This window comes from Cololabis saira, chromosome 23, assembly GCF_033807715.1.
Source record: "Cololabis saira isolate AMF1-May2022 chromosome 23, fColSai1.1, whole genome shotgun sequence".
NCBI lineage: Eukaryota > Metazoa > Chordata > Actinopteri > Beloniformes > Belonidae > Cololabis > Cololabis saira.
The window spans coordinates 14,063,367-14,081,745 of NC_084609.1; the positions used below are offsets into that span (position 1 = coordinate 14,063,367).

Consider the following 18,379-nt stretch of genomic DNA (forward strand, 5'->3'; position numbering starts at 1 on the left):
CCCAAAATAAGTCGATATTGTATAGTGACCGTCGATATAAAAACTACTTCTCTGCAATTTTCTCACAATTTTGTTTCAATTTTATCGTGTTTCACCAGCTATTTGACAGTTTATGTCAACTGTGTATAAATCGAACACTTTTACCTAATGTTTCTTTTACTATTTGAATTGATCGGTAGTCATATAACAATTAAGTTGGGTCTATAAATGGGAATTGTATTTTAAAACAGAGCAAATTGTTTGAGAACTCAGTATACCTTCAAGTTGAAACAATAGGGTATGAGCTTGCAATTAGATGGACAAAACCACTGTGATATCAGCTACTGGTTTGTGAGTTCAAGTTGTACTTCATAAACGGGATTTTACTTGCGACCAGCATATTCAATTCAATTCAACTTTATTTATACAGCGCCAAATCATGACAAAAGTCATCTCAAGGCACTTCAAAAATACAATTTAACTTGTTTGAAAGTAGTCAAATTACAACAAAGCCAATAAAATAATAATAATAATTGCTTTGCTTAACAACTGAGCAATTGCATCGGAATGTTTCTTCCTCACAAATCCCCTTCTAGAGCAAGCGGGTGATTGTGGAAAAGAAAACTTTGTGTCTGATGATACAAAACCTGCTGAATCACAACAGGTAGTGGCTTGTCAATGCAAACCTGGTCTCATATTAATTCATACCCTTCCTTACCATTTATTTAACTTTAAATTGGAAAATAGGTCACACAAAGGCCATTGAGCTCCTACAGATGGGGCTGCTTTCATACTACAAGATTTTACTCCTGATTCGCCAGTCACCACACTCGCAGACTGGTCGGAGGCAAATCCATGAGCAGTCAACGCCCTTCAGCATTCATTCATGTGTGCAGAGCTCAAGAACTCATCCAAGCTGCTTGCCGACGTGTTGCCAAGCCGTTGCAGACAAGTTTCTTAGCATGTTAAATATCTTGATCTGTCTGGCAACTCCACATTCCAGTTACAGCCAATGGGGGGGCAGAAAGGGAAACCGTTGAAGTAAGGCAGGAATGCTGCTTTACACCACTTACACACTTCCGAAAAAGCTTGCATCACTCGTTTTTTACCTGAGACCATTCACAACAAGATCTACCTCTGTTTTGCTTGCAGTTTCGGCTTATTTCCCACGTATGTTTTGTTGACAAATGTGGTTTCAAGCAGCGATTGTCACTGCTCTCAAGAGTGAGTCGTGGTTCGCGGCTAGGGCTGCAACTAACGACTATTCTGATAGTTGATTAGTCATGGACTATTGAAATGACTAGTCGACTAATTGGATTATGACTCTCCTAATTATTAAATGGCTCTTATTTAGCTCTCAGCTTTAAAATTTTGCACAAGGTTTTTTAAATGATGTGCTAGTTAACAATAAAAGACACGATAGATGGACACTTCATTTGGAATACAGTACATCTTTTATTGAACTTTGCTGCCAGTCGCCGTGGTGTTTCATCTGCGCCGCCATATTTTTTACCTTCCCCGAGATAGGAAGTGAGGAGATGCTTCACTCTATTACATTTTTTTTGCAGATAATAGTCAATAATTAAATTTGTCGGTGACTATTTTTATTATAGATTTTTTCCTACGACATCAATTATTCATTGCAGCCGTAGTCTTTGCCTTAGGCATAATTATACGGAAGAGTATTAGGGCCATGCAAGAAAAAAATATTTGAGAGGGGAAGATTTTTTTTTATTGTGCACTTCAAGAAAAAATTTGAAATGTCGAGAATAAAGTTGAAATACAATTTCGTGAATAAAGTCGAAATGTCTCCTCTGGCCCATCAAATCCAGTTAGGAGAGCGACTGACAGCTATGCAGCAGCAGCCGTAACTAACTAACCAACATCCTTGGAGTGTAACGTTAAGGGTACGTTTCTGAAGTTATGCAACTGCATATGTGTGATATGTGTTTCAAATCAATATCGTCATCGAATTTGGACTTTTTTCTCAACATTTCAACTTTTTTCTCAAAATTGTACTTCAACATTAATCTCAACATTTCGACTTTTTTCTCGACATTTTGACTTTTTTCTCGAAGTGCATAATGAAAAAAAAATCTTCCTCCTCTAAAATATTATTTTTATTTTTCTCCTGCCTGGCCCTAATACTCTTCCGTATAATTAAGACTCAGGTAAAACTATGTATTTTTTTGGTTTGTTGCAATTTTTTCTTCCACGAATTTTGCAGGAAAACACCAGCTGACTCTGTTTTGCTGAAATGTTTTGATTGTCATATCAGCGTTATGTTTAAACCTTGATTAAGTGACTGGGTAGCTTTACTAGTACGACGCTTGTTATATATTGACTTAGTGAGTACTCAGCTAAAACGAATGCTTTGGAGTATTGGAACTTCTTTTCAGTTGTTTGCACTTTTGTGTCATGACAAGGTTAATTCTGTACAATCTGAGGTTTAAATTACTTGTGACTTGACTTGTCACTAAGGGTTAATGGTGGGTTCTGAAGCCAGACCAGTTGCTGGTTTACAAACTAGTTGGATCATAAAGTCATTGTCGGATTGTGCTGTTAAAGTGGCTCTCTGTTGCCCATCAGTCATGTGGAGTGAACTCAACAACTTTGAGTCTCCTGTAGTCTGAAAGTAGCCTACATACAGCCAGTGATTTGAAACTGCAAACTCGTGAGCATGAGTTTATTTCTCAAACCTCTCAACAAATTGACTTTAATTTGCAACCTCAGCACTGACCTTTTATTGTTCATTAGATAAGTAGAGAATTTCCTGCAAAACCAGCATTAACAGGCAAATATTGTTTGTCTTTGAATAAACTATAACTACGATCCCACTCGAAGCCTTAACTGTTTAATGTTAAACTTTTCTTTGTTCTCAAGGCAGTTCCTTTCTAGCTTTACATTAAGAATGTTAGCACTGACCTAAACACATTTTTTATTTGTCCATTAACAAGGAGGTGGAACCCAGTGTTTAGAAAAGAACATGGAAGTGCATCAAAAACCAATGAAAAAAGAAGTTTGGTAATTTAATGAAAACAAATATGGAGCATCTGACTTTAATGTGAGCTGAGGAAAGAGTGCAGTGACATAATTCTGTCATTTGGTAATATTTGTACTATGAATTTATACAAGAATACACAAAATTACGTTTGTTTTTGTCTCAAAATTCCTTTTTTCACACTAGTTTGGAAACTGTTTGTACCCTGTGAAACGTAACACCGCAGAGTGTATTTCAATCTTCTGAAATCACTACTTCTTTGTTAGTTATAACGGCTATTTGAAGTGTAGCGTCACGTGTAGAGAGATCTGGATGAGCTGCTGAGGTCAAAAGTGTGTGTGTGTGTGTGTGTTTCTGCAGGTGAGTGTTAGAGGAACTGAAGCCTCATTGTCCCTCTCTCTTTACACACAGAGCAGATTATAGACCTTGTGCTAAAAGACGTATTGCAGACTTAAGAAAAACCCGGCGAGTCTGGACAGCTTGTGGTTTGAGACATTTCCTAGAACCTTTCAAATGCACAGTTTCAAAATAAAAGCATGTGCCATGATTTATAAAAGCATTTTATAAATCATTGTAGACTTTACAACATTAAAATAATAATAATTAAAAAGTGTTTAAAATGGGGAGCCTACATGAAGGCTCAGAAGTCAGTTTTTCAGTTTCTCTAACAAATTTGTTATTTCATAACATCATCAATCCACTGACTTTGTGATGTAATTTTTATTCATGCTGCAACAATACTCTTCCAAAATAAATGAAGTTAAATAAATTCAATATAGTTATTGTAGCTTCCAGAGAGAAACGAGAGGTACAAGATTGTTTGTGTGTGTGTGTCTGTGAGTTGTCTTTTCTGGACTGATTGAGTCTTATCGATTTGTGGCGTCTGGGAAGTGCTTTTATCTCTGAGACTGCACATTGATTCAATAATAGAGAGGAGGACAGTGAGGGAAACACAGCAAGCAACGTAAAAGTAAAAATCATTCAAATTTGTTTTAAATATTTCTTTCATATCCTCAATCTATACTGAAGTGGATGTTCAAAACAGCAGTGCAGCTTTTATCTCTGATGAATGTGAACAGTCTGAAAACATCATTTTTTTTAGTTTAGCCATTATCTTCATTTTTTTTGCTGGTCATGATTTGTACTACTTCTACTACTACTACTACTACTAATGTCATTTAGACCACGCTTTTATCCAGAGCGACTTACATCTGAGAGAACAACACAAGCAAGAAATCACATAGGAGGGTCCAGCTGGATAAGTGCAGGTCAGACTGTGAGAGTCCAGTTGGACACAGGTGCTGCCATGCTAGTGCTAGAATTGTTTTACATTTTTACTTTCTTTTTTTTTTTTTTTTTTTGTTCCCTTCCCTTTTTTCCTTCCCCAGTTGTCTGCATTTATTAATGGTTAATACCAAATTTGGCAAAGCCTGAGAACCATATATACGCTTTTTGATCTTGCAACAGAGGTTTCTTTTTGTTTTTGGTGCATGAGTGTGTGAGAGTGCGTTTCCTTCACCAGCCCCCTTGACAGTCTACCATATTTTATTGAGCCCTAAAAAATATCCTGATTAGTTAAAGAGGAACTGCATCACCGATAGTGGTACAGGAACGAGCAGGAATGAGAAGACAGTGATGGGTGCAGCTTGGTGACTGTGTGGTGTGTAGTGTATGTGAATGAATGTGTAACATGCTGTAATAAAAGAATAGGCACTTCAATGTAGGACAAACAAATGTATACAAATACATCCTTTTATTTTTTTGAAAGGTCAAAAATAATGATCAGTCATAAAATAATAGTAGTAGTAGTAGTAGTAATTCTGACAATAACAATGGTAGTTATTATCATCATTGGGTGCTGCCACCAGCATCCTGGTCCTATCATACTGCCCCAGGCCCTCGTGCAGAAATGCTTCAGGTGAAGTAAAAAGAGGAGACAAGGAAATGTAAAAACAACAAATGCATATACAAATAGTAAATGGCTTACATTTTTATAGCGCTTTCCAGTTACTCCTACAGCCCTAAAGTGCTTTACACTGCAGAGTGCAGACAGTCACCCATTCACACTCTGGTTGTTGGTGGAGCTGCCATGGCGCTGGCCTGACAGCCGGGAACAACTGGGGGTTCAGTGCTCAAGGACACTTTGGTGGACACAGGAGGAACTCGGGCTCGGCCCACTGACCTTCAGGTTCATGGCCGAGTGCTCAACCAGCTGCGCCACCTTCAAGGAAGAGGAAAGACTATATACAGTACAGACCAAAAGTCTGGACACACCTTCAGATTCAAACATATGGGGAAGTGTGTCCAAACTTTTGGTCTGTACTGTATATATTTCTGCTTTTATTTTTAATTGTGTCAGTTTTGGTCCTCCGTAGCCTTGACCATCACAGTAGCAAAAACAAAACCCCACACAAAACTATTTTATCTTTCTCACATGAAAAATAAACCCTGTCCATAATGGTACGTGGATAAAGAGGACTTTCTGCATCTTCCTCTGCGGATCAGGTCCATTGTCAAAAGGGATCGAGGTGGATGATTGGGTGAGCGGATGAATGGAGGGTCAGGAAGCCAGGCGGTCAGACACACTCTTGTCATAACAAGCTACGTAAGTGACCAGAGAGAAACAGAGAGGAGAGCAGAGAACTGCAGATGACTGAGTCAGCAGACCTCCGTCTATCCACCACCACCACCACCGCCGCCACCCCCCCTCCTCCTCTTCAGCCTGCGTGTCCATCACGCTGTGGCCTCCATTTGACTGTTAAATCACCCACTCAGCACAACAACGCAGTGAGACAGGGAAACTGGCAGAATGGCAGCTGCGCATATCTGAAGTGTGTGCTGAGCAGAAAGGAGACTGCCCGGGGAGAGGAGAGTGTGTCGGTGTGGCTGCTGTTCTGCTGCGTGTGTTCACGTGATCATGGGAAGTGATAGTCTGAGAACTGAGTTTGTATAAGATGAAGATGGGCGATGGGAGCAGCCATGTGCAAACTGTCGGATAAAGTTGGGCACCACGTAAGGAAGAAGTCGACAGGTAAGATGTGTGTGTGTGTGTGCGTGCATGTGTGTGTGTGTGTGTGTGTGTGTGTGTGTGTGTGTGTGTGTGTGTGAGTTCATCACTGTAGTGAGTCAGACTGAGCAATGTTTGTTTATTTACTGGATATGATCAGAAAAGTTTTGTTTGACTTCCTCTTCTCTTTGTGTTGTTTATTTAAATACCTAAGGTTGCTGCTGGGCGGTTGCCAGTTCCGTTTAGTTTCCCTGTGTATCAGTGTGTGTTTGTGTCGACCCGACACTACGGACACAGAGGTCATTCTTGCAGGGTTTGCAGCATAGAGAGAATGAATTGATAACAACTTAAATGCCGCTTGAGTCCTCGATTCATTCAGTGCATGAAATGTTTTTTATTTTTAAAAGGTCAGGGGTGCTCAAAGGGAAATACAGCATTTATTACTTGATTTGTACAAGTAACTATTTGTATCTTGCTCTATTTGTAACTTGCTTGTCTTGTTTAATAAATTGCTAAAATACAATAAGAGTAATTGGATGTTTGAGCTGCAGAACACTTTTTTGTTACGCTGTTGCACATTGACATTTAAGTTGAATGTATTTTTCTTGTCTGTAACTATAAAGATAAAGGTTTCCCTCTTTTTTTATCATTAAAATGACAACGGTGAGGTTTAATCCAGCCAGGCTGAGGATGACACTTATTGTACTTTCACAGCAACATTGTCCCATTCAATATTTTCTTCTCTATTCCCATATGGGATTAAATTTAAATTAATTTCAACAAAACATTTGACAATATAGTCATAGAATAGAAAAACTAATTTCTGTAAAAATATACCTCACGTTTAGCCTTAGAACTCACATTTAATCTTTGAGCAAACTGCAGTTGCTTTCTTGGTGATGGGGCAGGATTTATTTGACTCATGTCAGCTGCATTGTCAACCAAAGTAAATCAAACTTAGTTTTGAGCCTGGGATTATAATTCAGATGAGTTGAGTGTCAGGCTTTAGGTTGCATGTGGAGCAATCTGAGGGAAAACATGCCAAACTCTTGCGCTTAACCCTCAATTTAGAGACCATTTACATGATGTGTTACTATTTATATGTTGAAATATAAATATATTCATGAGATGTTGCTGCGTTGTCCTTTTTTTTCACTTTTACTCGTTCATATTTCAGCAGAGTCTGATTTTGCATGTTTGTTTTTTGGAGCTCTGACCCCTTAGATACCAACCCCAAAGCGGTTGGTATCTAAGGAGTATTTGCATATACGTTACAGGAAAGATCTCTTCTTGCTCCGTGCGTGCACGACTGTAAAGCTCTTTTACAATCACAATTAAAACATTCCTTCTCCTTCCTTCTCCTTATCTTTAATTTCCGTTTCTTTTTAAAGCCGGTGAACTGATGCGTGATACTGTGTCTGCAGGTTGCAAGTACTCCTGTCACGCTGCTTGTCGGGACAAAGTGAAACTTGACTGTCACCCTGAAGCATCACCCGTCAGTCAGGACCAGCTCAACAACAACACACCACTTCATGTGAGTACACACCGCACCATCTGTGGGAAGACTGCGTCCCGTCCACGTCAGCAGTTGTCCACTCAAGCTCCCCTTGAATAGTTTCATGCTAATATCACACTGTTTTTGTTATATTTAAAGGCCTTTCCTATCACAAATGAAACTCTGGGTTTTCTCCTTAGCACATTTAACTAACATTCCTTCTTCACTTCTTATACAAATCCATTGCTTTAGCTTTAAATGTTAATTTGGACACAGAATATATTTAATCCAGACATGTTTGAGTCTCATATAATAAAAACTGCAGGGACTGCATTTCAACGCCGAACATTCAGGAACCGTCTCGTTACTGAAGTGCTTGACACATCACCGCTAGATGGCGATGTCGTCAAACATTTAGCTGCTTTCTGTTGACATTGGGTAGTGTGTGTGTGTGTGTGTGTGTGTGTGTGTGTGTGTGTGTGTGTGTGTGTGTGTGTCTTCAGTAGATACTTAAAATATGAAGGAAAAACAAAAGAAGAGAAATGCAACAGTAACTTACAATGACAATACCGAGCCATTTTCAAAATAAAAGTGGCAAATTAAAAAAAAAAAAAGATGCTGTTAAAAATTGTTTTAGCTATTTAAAATAGATCTGTGTGCCCTTTTTTTGAATAGTAGTGGAAATTCCTTCATTGTTTTGATTGTGAAATGCATGGAACAGGCTGACTAAAGGCTTGAACTTGGATTTTAGGAATCTATGATCAGTTTTGATTATCTTTATAATTCACAGAGACAATAACAAACTTTTATCCAGCTCTAAATAAATAGAGTTGTACTTGCAGCTGTACAGCCACATGATGAACATTGCAGATGATAATCTTTATCTGTGGTGGAGCATAGATTCATGTAATCTGTTAAATTCCTTTCTGCTTTAATAACATGTTGGACCTAGACTCAGTTAACACACACACAAACACACACACATACACACACACACACACAAACACACGCCCGTGTCACATCAGTCACCAGGAATGGTGTATGTTTATAATTCCTCAAGGACTTCTGGGTGTGCAGCAGTTCTGGCTCACGCTGCTGTTTCTGCAGACCACAGCAGGCTGTATCAAAACATCCAGCTGTGTCTCTAGAGAACCTCACTGACTTTAACTGTGTGTGTGTGTGTGTGTGTGTGTGTGTGTGTGTGTGTGTGTGTGTGTGTGTGTGTGTGTGTGTGTGTGTGTGTGTGTGTGTGTGTGTGTGTGTGTGTGTGTGTGTGTGTGTGTGTGTGTGTGTGTGTGTTGGTACAGCCAGCTGGAGTTATTTCCCTTATAGGAAACAGCTTCAGGATGTGTGACACTGGTGCAAAGAGAAACATCAGCATGGCAAAACTCTCACACGTGCATAATCACGCTGATCCTTCCTGTAAACATCTCACTGGTCGTCCTCTGTGTTTGCTCAGCCTTTATTAAAATCCACTGACTGATCAGTAAGATCCAGTTTTAAATCATCATTGAAAGAATAAAACCCCTTTCTGTTGATTATAGGTTTATGTTTGACTCTGAGTTTAAGATGCGCTAGAAAATGAAACCTTAAAAACATTAAGTTGGATAAGCACAGAGAGGCTGCAGACTACCACTTGCAGTGTCTTATATTCTGTGATTTGTCATTTTGGTACCAAATCAGGTGCAATTTCAGCATTTCTTTCTTCAATTAAAAGCTAGCAGTCAAAAACTATTCTATTATATATTAACTAAAATAAAACACTTGTTTGTATGTATTTTGGTGCCTAAAGTGACATTCATATATGGTATTTGAGAGTCTGAAGTGATTCACCATCTGACAGCTCAGAAAAAGCACAGCCCTGTCACTTTGTCTGGGTCTGCTTGAGTAATCCACACTGCTGTTTAGGTTTGTAGGTTACTGGCGTACTGTGGCATCACAGATTTGTCCAGCCTCCTCATCTCTACCTCCCCTTATGAGATAAACACGACCTCAATTTATGTTGCATTCAATGTAACACAGAAATGGGAGTTTTAGTCAGTTTTGTTCTAAATGCATTGTCCTTTTTCTTTTTTCAATAAAAACAAATGAGTATATCCATCTAATGTTTTATATCCTGGAGCATGTGGCTGCTCTTTCGTTGACATTTGGTAACCACGCACCCTGGCTGTGATTGGAGGAGCTGTAACAGGTGGAAACTTGGAAACCGCTTTGCGAGCTGCAGGTGGTGCCAAAGGAGCAGGTTGTGTCTCAAATGACCTAGTTTATGTTATATTATCAGAAAATCGTGGTAACATCGGCAAACATGACACAAATAAACTTCCCAACTGTAACTTTAATTTTCAGTCAAATTGAAGTAAAGAACCATAATGAAAAAAAAATGCAACAACCAACTTGCAAGGTTGCAAGACTTTATTTTTGCTTTTTTTGTGATATAAAGCTGTATTTAGTGCTATATATGTGAAATATAACCTTCCAAATCAGCAGTAATATTCCTTGTTCGCAGCCCATCTGAAGGTTAAATATTCCTGGTCAGCACGTCGTGGTTTTGGCTGCAGCGTTTGTCAACAGTGGTGCAGTTTTCATGCCTCCAGCAGGATGAGGATTGGCCGAGCACGTTTCAAACAAATCCTGGACACATTCACACACTGATAGTGCTGAGTAATGCTGACCGCAGCAGTGTGGGGTTTTGGGTGGCAGTCAGCTCGTAAGGGGGTGTTTTTCTTGCGTGTGTGTGGTGGGGTCGGCGTGTGGTTACTGATGTGTAGCAGAGAGCTGTGGGAACTCCACTCGTACATGCTGAAATGTGTTCCTAGGTTATGGTCTTTACGGATATTCATAGTGAAAAGAGTATTTTCTCTGTGATTAGACAATTTGCTGGTTTCCTGTCTAAACTTTAGCAAAATGCTGACTTCCCATCAACTTCTTTTTCCAGCTGCAGAGAGACATTTAACATGATTTCTGCCTGTAAGTTTCTTCTTTTTAAAGTGCTGTTCTGTGTGAAGGGTTGTTTGTGTTGGTAAAATTGTCTAGAAGCTGAATGTCTGAGATGACGGCCTGATAAGCATAAGACAGTCATAGGCTCCCATGTGCTTCAGCAAAGTTTATGAGCTTCAAACCAGGTAACGGAGCTTCATATGATGCATCTTTTATGTTGTATTTTTATGTTCACTTGAAAATAGTTGAAAAACACAGCTGATGTTCATTTGCTTTCAACGGGACCAAGTCGTGAGAAACTTTATGAGGAAATTAATTATGAATGAAGAGTGACATCTTTGAGCTCCGTGTGAAAACCACCTTTTTCTGTGTTCATACAAGAACATTTTGTAAACTTTGCTTGAAATAACGTCCTTCCACAGCCTCATTGACGAGGCTGTGGGTGTTAGTGGGTGTCTGTCAACAAACATTAATTTTATCTTTTACTTATTAATTGATTTATTGTTACATATAAAGGAAATTAGAATGCTAATTGAACAACTGAAATGCAGGGCTTCTTTTTTTTTGGACCCACACAAGCTCAGGGAGAACAAACCTCACACAGAGAGTCTCCTGACGGGAACCAGGAACCTTCATACTTTGATGAATCCTCGGATATACAGATATTTCTTTTGTTGGGTCGACACCTGGTTTTCAATATGGCTATCGGTTTATTTGGAGTTATTTTGTATTTGTATTTATCTATTTATTTATACGAGGACGATGCACAGAAATACATTAGCCAAGACATAGGAATGATGTTGGGTACCAGATTATAGCATTTTCTTCCCTGGTTTCCACTTGCTTCTCCGCTCTTGTGCGACACACTCATTTGTCCATTCCTACGTGTGGGGAACCTCCAACACACTTCTTTCCACTGTTTGACTATGTTGTAAAATTGCAGAGTCTAAAAATGTCTGTTGTTAGAAGCTAGAGAGAAATATTTTCCCCAGCAGCAGCAAAAGAGTTGGTGTTAGCAGTGTTAGCATTGTTAGCATTAACTTTGATTTGGCCCAGATCAAAGAACCACATTTCCTGAGTTAAACACCAGGCAGCATGCTCCAGTATTTCACACAGGTTGACAGACTGCGAGTGGAAATGAGTTGGCATGCTTCAGTTCATTTTAGAGGATGACAGAGAGGAATGCCAGCGAGGTGGAGTCCACTGCTGTGGGACTCTTTAATTTGAGTCAGTCTTGTTAAGAGCATATATTTACCCACCAAGCCTTTCACCTGCCCCAGACCCCACCGCTCCAGCATGAAGGTACAAATACTCCTAACTACTACTACCTCCCAATGCTCTGGACCCCATAAAATTATGTTCTGGCCAGCTCTGAAAATAGAATACCCTTATTCTAGATTCTTGAAATCTCAGTAAAACTGCCCTCAAACATGAGCTGAAGTAACAGCTGAAATCCAAGTGTCATTGTTAACTTCTTGTAAACTTCATTACTGCATCTTTTTTTATATCAGTTAGTTTTTCTGGGACTCTGATTTTTATTCATGGGGACATGTCTGACGGAGGTTGTTGCGTAAAGTTTTAAATAAGTAATGTAGCAGTGCCCTCTGTGGCACGTTGGACGCCTGTCAACCCCGGGTGATACGCACACACATAAACACACGCCTGCGTCAGTTTTCCCCGTGTCGGATCACTGTGACCTCTCGGAGGCATCTTCTCTGCTAGGGTTTCATACTGATGTAGAGAAGTGCTCCCGCTCCTCGCTGCTCTTTTTATGCAAGCGGCCTCATTACAATCCACGTACTATAACTACTGTACATCAGAAAATAATCACATAAACATCAGTATCAACCTATCGCCAGTCAAAAAACTCTGATAATGTAGTCATTAATAAAGAAGAGTGCTGCTCTGTTCCCAGCACGGCATGCTGGGAACAAACGTAATTTAATACTTGACGTCAGCCTGGGTTATCAGACTTCGTTAGCAGTTTAATAATAGTCTGAGGTTTGTCTCTAACTGACTAACATAATTAACAGTCAATTGAATCAGCCACTCTAAATGTGCAGCACATGAAACCCGGAGAAGTTGTTCTGATTTATAACCCGTAATAGTTTATAAACTATTTTAAAGCGACACTACGTAACTTTTCCACCTTAATATCATATTTCCAGAGTCATTGTGATGGTACATCAACTTCCAACAGGTTTAATTACACCTCTGTCATGGTCTGAGGGGTCTGTATCACCTTCACTGGCACTATGTAACTTTGAGGAGCATGGTAGGAACCCTGCCACACTAAAAAACTACAAATCGTTACGACTTTGACTGCTTTACGGCATACGTCACTTCCCCCTCCTTCCCGATTCGCAGTCGAGACGAAAATGGGCGGGGCGTGGAGCGCAGCTCCGCGGAAGCTGGTAACCCGTTGCTGCGTTGTGGCTGCAGCAGCTCCACACAACAGACGTGGGGAAAAGATCCTAATGGTTTAACTTTTCAACGGTTTCCTGCTCGGAGGCAGAACCACGGAGGCCAAGTATCTGATATAACAAAGTAAAAGAGTGAAAGAGTCGTCGGCTCGCTTGGATCGCGGCTGTAACGACCAAACCTTCCACACAGTAAAGCCTGAATTATGGTTCTGCGTTAAATCGACGCAGACCTACGGCGTAGGGTACGTGGCAACGCGCAACATACGGTGTCGCCGCGTACCCTACGCCGTAGGCTCTGCGTCGATTTAACGCAGAACCATAAATCAGCCTTAAACCACAAACACTCACACAGACGGGTCGGATCAAAACAAGGGTTTTATTCCCCACTTCTCCAGCTAAACGCAGTTGCTGGCCAGCTCTCTGCGGTGCAATTAACCCCAATCTTCAGATAAAACTAGTTTGTTGAGGAAAAAATATGAACTCTTATTTGTAGCTGCAGAGGAAAAAAATAATCTCACGAGGAAAACAAAAATATTGCTCACGCCTCGGAGCCTCTTCAACATAATATAGCAGTCAAAAAAAAAGAAAAGAGAAGTAAGAGGGATACAAAACATGTAGTGTATGTTGTACTATTATACCAATTTATTGAAACACATGGCGGGTCAAACATTTACCAAAGCAGTTGCCAAACACTCCTAAACAAGGTAGCCGGAGACGGTGGTTCTGCAGAACTGCGGCAGTAAATCCTTTCTAAAGAGTGCAGCTCCGACGAGGAGCTCCATTCTTCAGTAGGGAGTTCTTATGGATCCAGACCGTTAATAATCATTATTTTCTCCATATACCGCTCCCTGGCTTCCTTGTTTAAGGTATCCCGGTAAATTCCAGTTCCTTTCCAGCAGTTTAACATCTTTTTTTTTGCGTTCCGTCTGTTCACTTGGTGAAACAGAAAAGCGTCCCGTCTTCTCTCAAAACAAATGCACGCGACGGGACAGGAGTTTTCCGGCAGTACGCGCTGGTGCTCATGGGAAACGTATTGTTCTTTCTGGTAAAGCACTTCCGCTTTTGTCCAAAAGATGCCGCCAAACTCAGAAAAGCTGAAAGTTACGTTGTGCTGCTTTAACTGGTTAGAAATCAGACTTTTATTTCACACAAGCCATCGTAAAACTATACAAAATCACTGTTTTTTAAAATAAAAGACTGCTTTTTTCTGTTGTGAAGTGAAATTAAGTATAAAGAAGATTAATAGCACTTGCTGTAAACCATTTTTGGTGGTCCCCAATTTTTTTATCCAAGTTGGAACAAGTTCATCAGTTCACCTAAAAGGACTCCTTGCATTGTTTAATTTTAAGCTTTTTAATATATATTTTGAAGTCTTCTTCATAATCTTTTATTGCTCCCGATTACCTCTTGTGGCCCAAAAGACAGTTCAGCTTGTGTTGTTACTGTACGTGTACCAATATTATACTGGTGTACATTCAAAAGGTCATTTTCTGCAATCCTAGAAGGAGAACTGAAAGGAGAAGCTACAGTATAACTGACGGACAAAGATAATAGAGCACAAGTCCTCTTCCTGTCTGCTGGGAAAAACAAACACGGGCACATGAGAGGAAGCAAACACAGCACAGGGAGCGAGAGAAAACAGGGAGTCCGGATAGGGAGGAATGTTCATGTGTTTTCTCTTAAGCTCTATTGGAGGCTCGTTAACACCAGCGGGTCCAAACGGGCAATAATTCATCGGAGCCTGGGACTGATTAAAGGCCTCATCGGCTTTTCAGGAAAACAGAAGACCAGCAGGAGTTACTTACTGTAAAGACAAGCAGTAACACCGAAGACACTTATCACTAAGTTTTGATTTTGCCTGCATGAGTTGTTTTACTTTCATGAAAAGACTTGGTGTTGCTAGCATCAGGGTAGTAGGGTCATCAGTTGAACACAGGTTTTGAACTTTTTGAAGTAAGCCCCCTTCAAACAAAGCAATGACAGCTTGTTAGGCCGCACCCCGCTTTATGGCCCGTAATGCTACGTTCATGTCAGGTGTGAGGAAAGTTAATGATGGGGAACTCCGCTTTATGACTTAAATGGTCCAGGATTGGACAAGCGAGCAGCTGTTAGTCTTGTGCTGCAAATGCGAACAAAACAAAAGAATATGCAAAAGTTTCCTTGGAAACCTTCAAAACTGTTCACTGAAAACTAAAGGCTCTAGATATATAAATAATGTAATGTAATTTAATGTAATGTAATGTAAGGGTTAAGAATACAACTGTAGCATATTTATGTTCCTGAGTTGGAATTCTAAGTTAATTTAATTGGAGTGAATGTGCTTTTGTTGTAGAAAACTATTTTAACCAAATTGGGAGCTTTCTTCCTTTTAAATTGTTTAAGTTTGATAAGTTTAGAAGCCTGAGAGATAAAGGTTTCAAAATGTCACTTGTGCTTTCGGTGCCTTGAATCAACCTGTCCTTTTAAGCTGAATAATGTCTTAATCTTTGTACACTACTATGTACTGTACGTAAAATAATTATTAAGTGCTTTTCCTTTCAATATATAATCAACACTTCAAATTTACAAATTAAAGGCTTTTCTTTGGGTGTTTGTTTCATATGTGAGGCATTAAAAGGGTTAATTATATTATTTTTCTTCCCTCCCTGCCAGCGTGCTCTTTAAACTGTAGTGGAACTGTTATCTGAGCTGTGAGTTTATGGTTTCACCGTGCACGCTTCGTCTCATCGTTGATTTGACTCATCTTGCCTTCATGACTCAACTCTGCTCTTCAGTGTTGGAGTGGTACTTGCTTGAGTTAATATGAAGTATTAAAAAAACATAAAAAGGACATATTGATGTCTGTATCCTTCCAACAAAGTTTAAATGAACACTTAACATTGTATTTAACTGAGAAGTCAAAATGCCTCAGTTATTAAGGTTTATGTTTGACTGCATGCCAGCCTTTATTTGAAATGAATGACAGACAAACACAGCTGTACGCTTAAACTGGTAGACATGTGATGGGTTTTGAACAAAGCTCACATTGTTTAAGCTATATAGAATTTAAATCTTTGGTCCCTTTTTGGACTTGATGGACCTGGATCGAACACTTGGGTTTAACACTGTTTGAACACGTTTAACCAACTTAATTATATTGTTTATGTGTTGTAAACATCTTATCTTAATTTATTAGACCCATTTTTGATAATAGGCAGGATCCCCACAATGTGCACCCATTTCAAACTATGACAAAGTATATTTGATATAATTTAAAATATAGCCTAATGATAAGTTATTATTTTAATAATAATTTACTGTAATGATGCTCTCATTACTCCCCTGAAGAGTTCTCACCTTTGATGATCTAGGTATCTCTCCACCATCCTGTTCCTTCACTATCAAACATCAGCATTCATGCAGTCGTTCCCGTAAACAAACATTGTCACCATCTGCTTATCACACAGCTCTTCCTCTTCGTATATCTCTTCTAATCGTACCTTTCCTCCAGTTCTCTGATCAGTCACCTATTGTGTTGAGGAAAGGACGAAGGGAGTGAAGGCAGGCCTGGCAAAGGCAGACGATGAAACAGAGCCAAGTCAACCTTTGGAGATAAAATAAGTTTACTTACAAGTCAAATTTGAGTTTTATTGAAAGGAGGAGGCTGGCAGGAAGAGGCATGGATGCCAAAGCAGCTGGATCACATTTTCTTTTCTAATTGCGGCGCCTTGTAGCTTGTGCTGTCCTTGGATAGGTGGTTATGTTACATTTTATTTTTACCCAAAGAAAAACTACAAACACCCTGCAAGCATACGCTTCACAAAAAGACATTCTCAAACCCACAACGTTTTATTTTGAAATTCAACTAACCATCAACACCCAACATTTTAAAGAGAAACCAAATATGCTCTGTCATTAGGAGGAGGGTTGGACTGATCAGTGTTCAAACACAGACACTCGTGTTTAGATATTTTGAACTGGTAAATTGGGATGATTTGTCTTTAACCTGAATAAAGTGTTGTCATTGGTGCTGGAAGATGGAGGCCATTACAAGTTGACCTTTACTGTGAAAATATGACACCCTTCACCAACCCTGAACGTGGAAATGAATTGTCAGTGGTATGTTCAGGGCCAAGAGCTCATTGTGAATCAATCTGAGTTGAATTTTATTATAGTCGTCTTTTACCGCTGCCTCTGCTGCCTCTGTATTTCTACAGTTTTAGAACCCACGGTTACAAGAAAAAATGTATTCTTGTTAGACTGCTGTTACCCTTTGGTAAATCATAAAGACCAAACAATGGTGGCTAATATCAGCCTTGTGTTGTCTTTTTACATAAAAGCAGGTTGGCGACACTGAATCAGCTGAATGTCAACCATGTTGTTGGTAGGAGCTGCGGAGCTGCACATGCATGCCGGCTCTGGGACTAGCTCTTCCTCCGAATACCTTCTGTGCTGTTGCCTTGAAGGCATCTTTATGGCACATTAACTTCAACCCCCCTCCCCTTTGCGCTTCTGGACTCTGTACAGAGAGCTGATGTGCAATAAAGGCCATAAATGGAAAATGTGAGATATGAAAAGGGTTACCTAGGACATCTATTAACTTATTTTTGCACATGTACATGCAGAATCTGAAGACACAGTACAAATTATCCAAAAGGTAAAATATCTGTCTACCTGGAGGTTTGTAGAACCCACTGGAAAGAGCACTTCTAGTTTCCCCAAGTGACTCGACTATATGGGCCATGGGTTCCCCGTGTGAACATTTCAAGACATTACTACTTCAGCAACACTTTTTTTGTTTAATGTTCCAATAAATGAGCAAAATCAAAGGTTCTTACCATTTCCGTTATCCATGCTCTTATTGGATCATTAGGTACCGCCCAGCATCCAACAAAGCAGTTTAAGGCTTATGGGGGGGGATTGACTGATAAAAGAAGCTATTTTACCATAAAGTTTGTCAAATTTGGACCACCAGACGGAATTATAGCTGAGTGTGATACATCCAGATGTTTTGTAATCAATAGGAACAATGTTTACAGGTGGCTAATGTTCACAGTTCCTTGGAAAATTAGATGTTTTCACTGTGAGCCTGGAGAAAAACGTGTTGTTAAGAGATGTTTTCCCTCTGATATGCATACGGCAGACTTAAAAGAGCAAAACCATTGATTTTCCAAAATCTTACAAAGTTGTTCAACTTGCCTGACGGGGCATCAAGCAGCTGCAATCCATTATTTTTCATCACTGCATATAAAAACGGCATATGTGGAATGTGGAATTTAAATATACTAGAAATGTAAATCTTCTTGAAATGTGCAGTCTGCAGGGTGTTTAAGCTGTTTACAGTTTGTGATAGCGTTCGACAGTGTGGGGGGGAAAAATATCTGCTGTTAGGTTTTATTTCACAAATTAATGCCAACTCTTCAACATATGAATAGAAACAGACAGGCTTATAGACGACGTGGAGACGGTGACAGAGGGATAAATGATAACAGCCAGTGTTGAACTGTAATCTTTGTGGATTGTGCAGGATTAACTCCACAGATAGATGCCGGTCTGAC

General features: G+C 39.6%; 1 protein-coding gene across 1 annotated transcript in view; it reads left to right on the forward strand.

Annotated features, from left to right (window-relative positions):
* Nucleotides 1-18,379, forward strand: part of rassf3 (Ras association domain family member 3) — a 79,149-nt gene that overhangs the window by 9,950 nt on the left and 50,820 nt on the right. Inside the window, exon 2 of the mRNA XM_061714102.1 lies at nt 7,412-7,521. Within this exon, the coding sequence (XP_061570086.1) occupies nt 7,412-7,521 (110 nt within the window). The remainder of the gene's footprint in view (nt 1-7,411; nt 7,522-18,379) is intronic.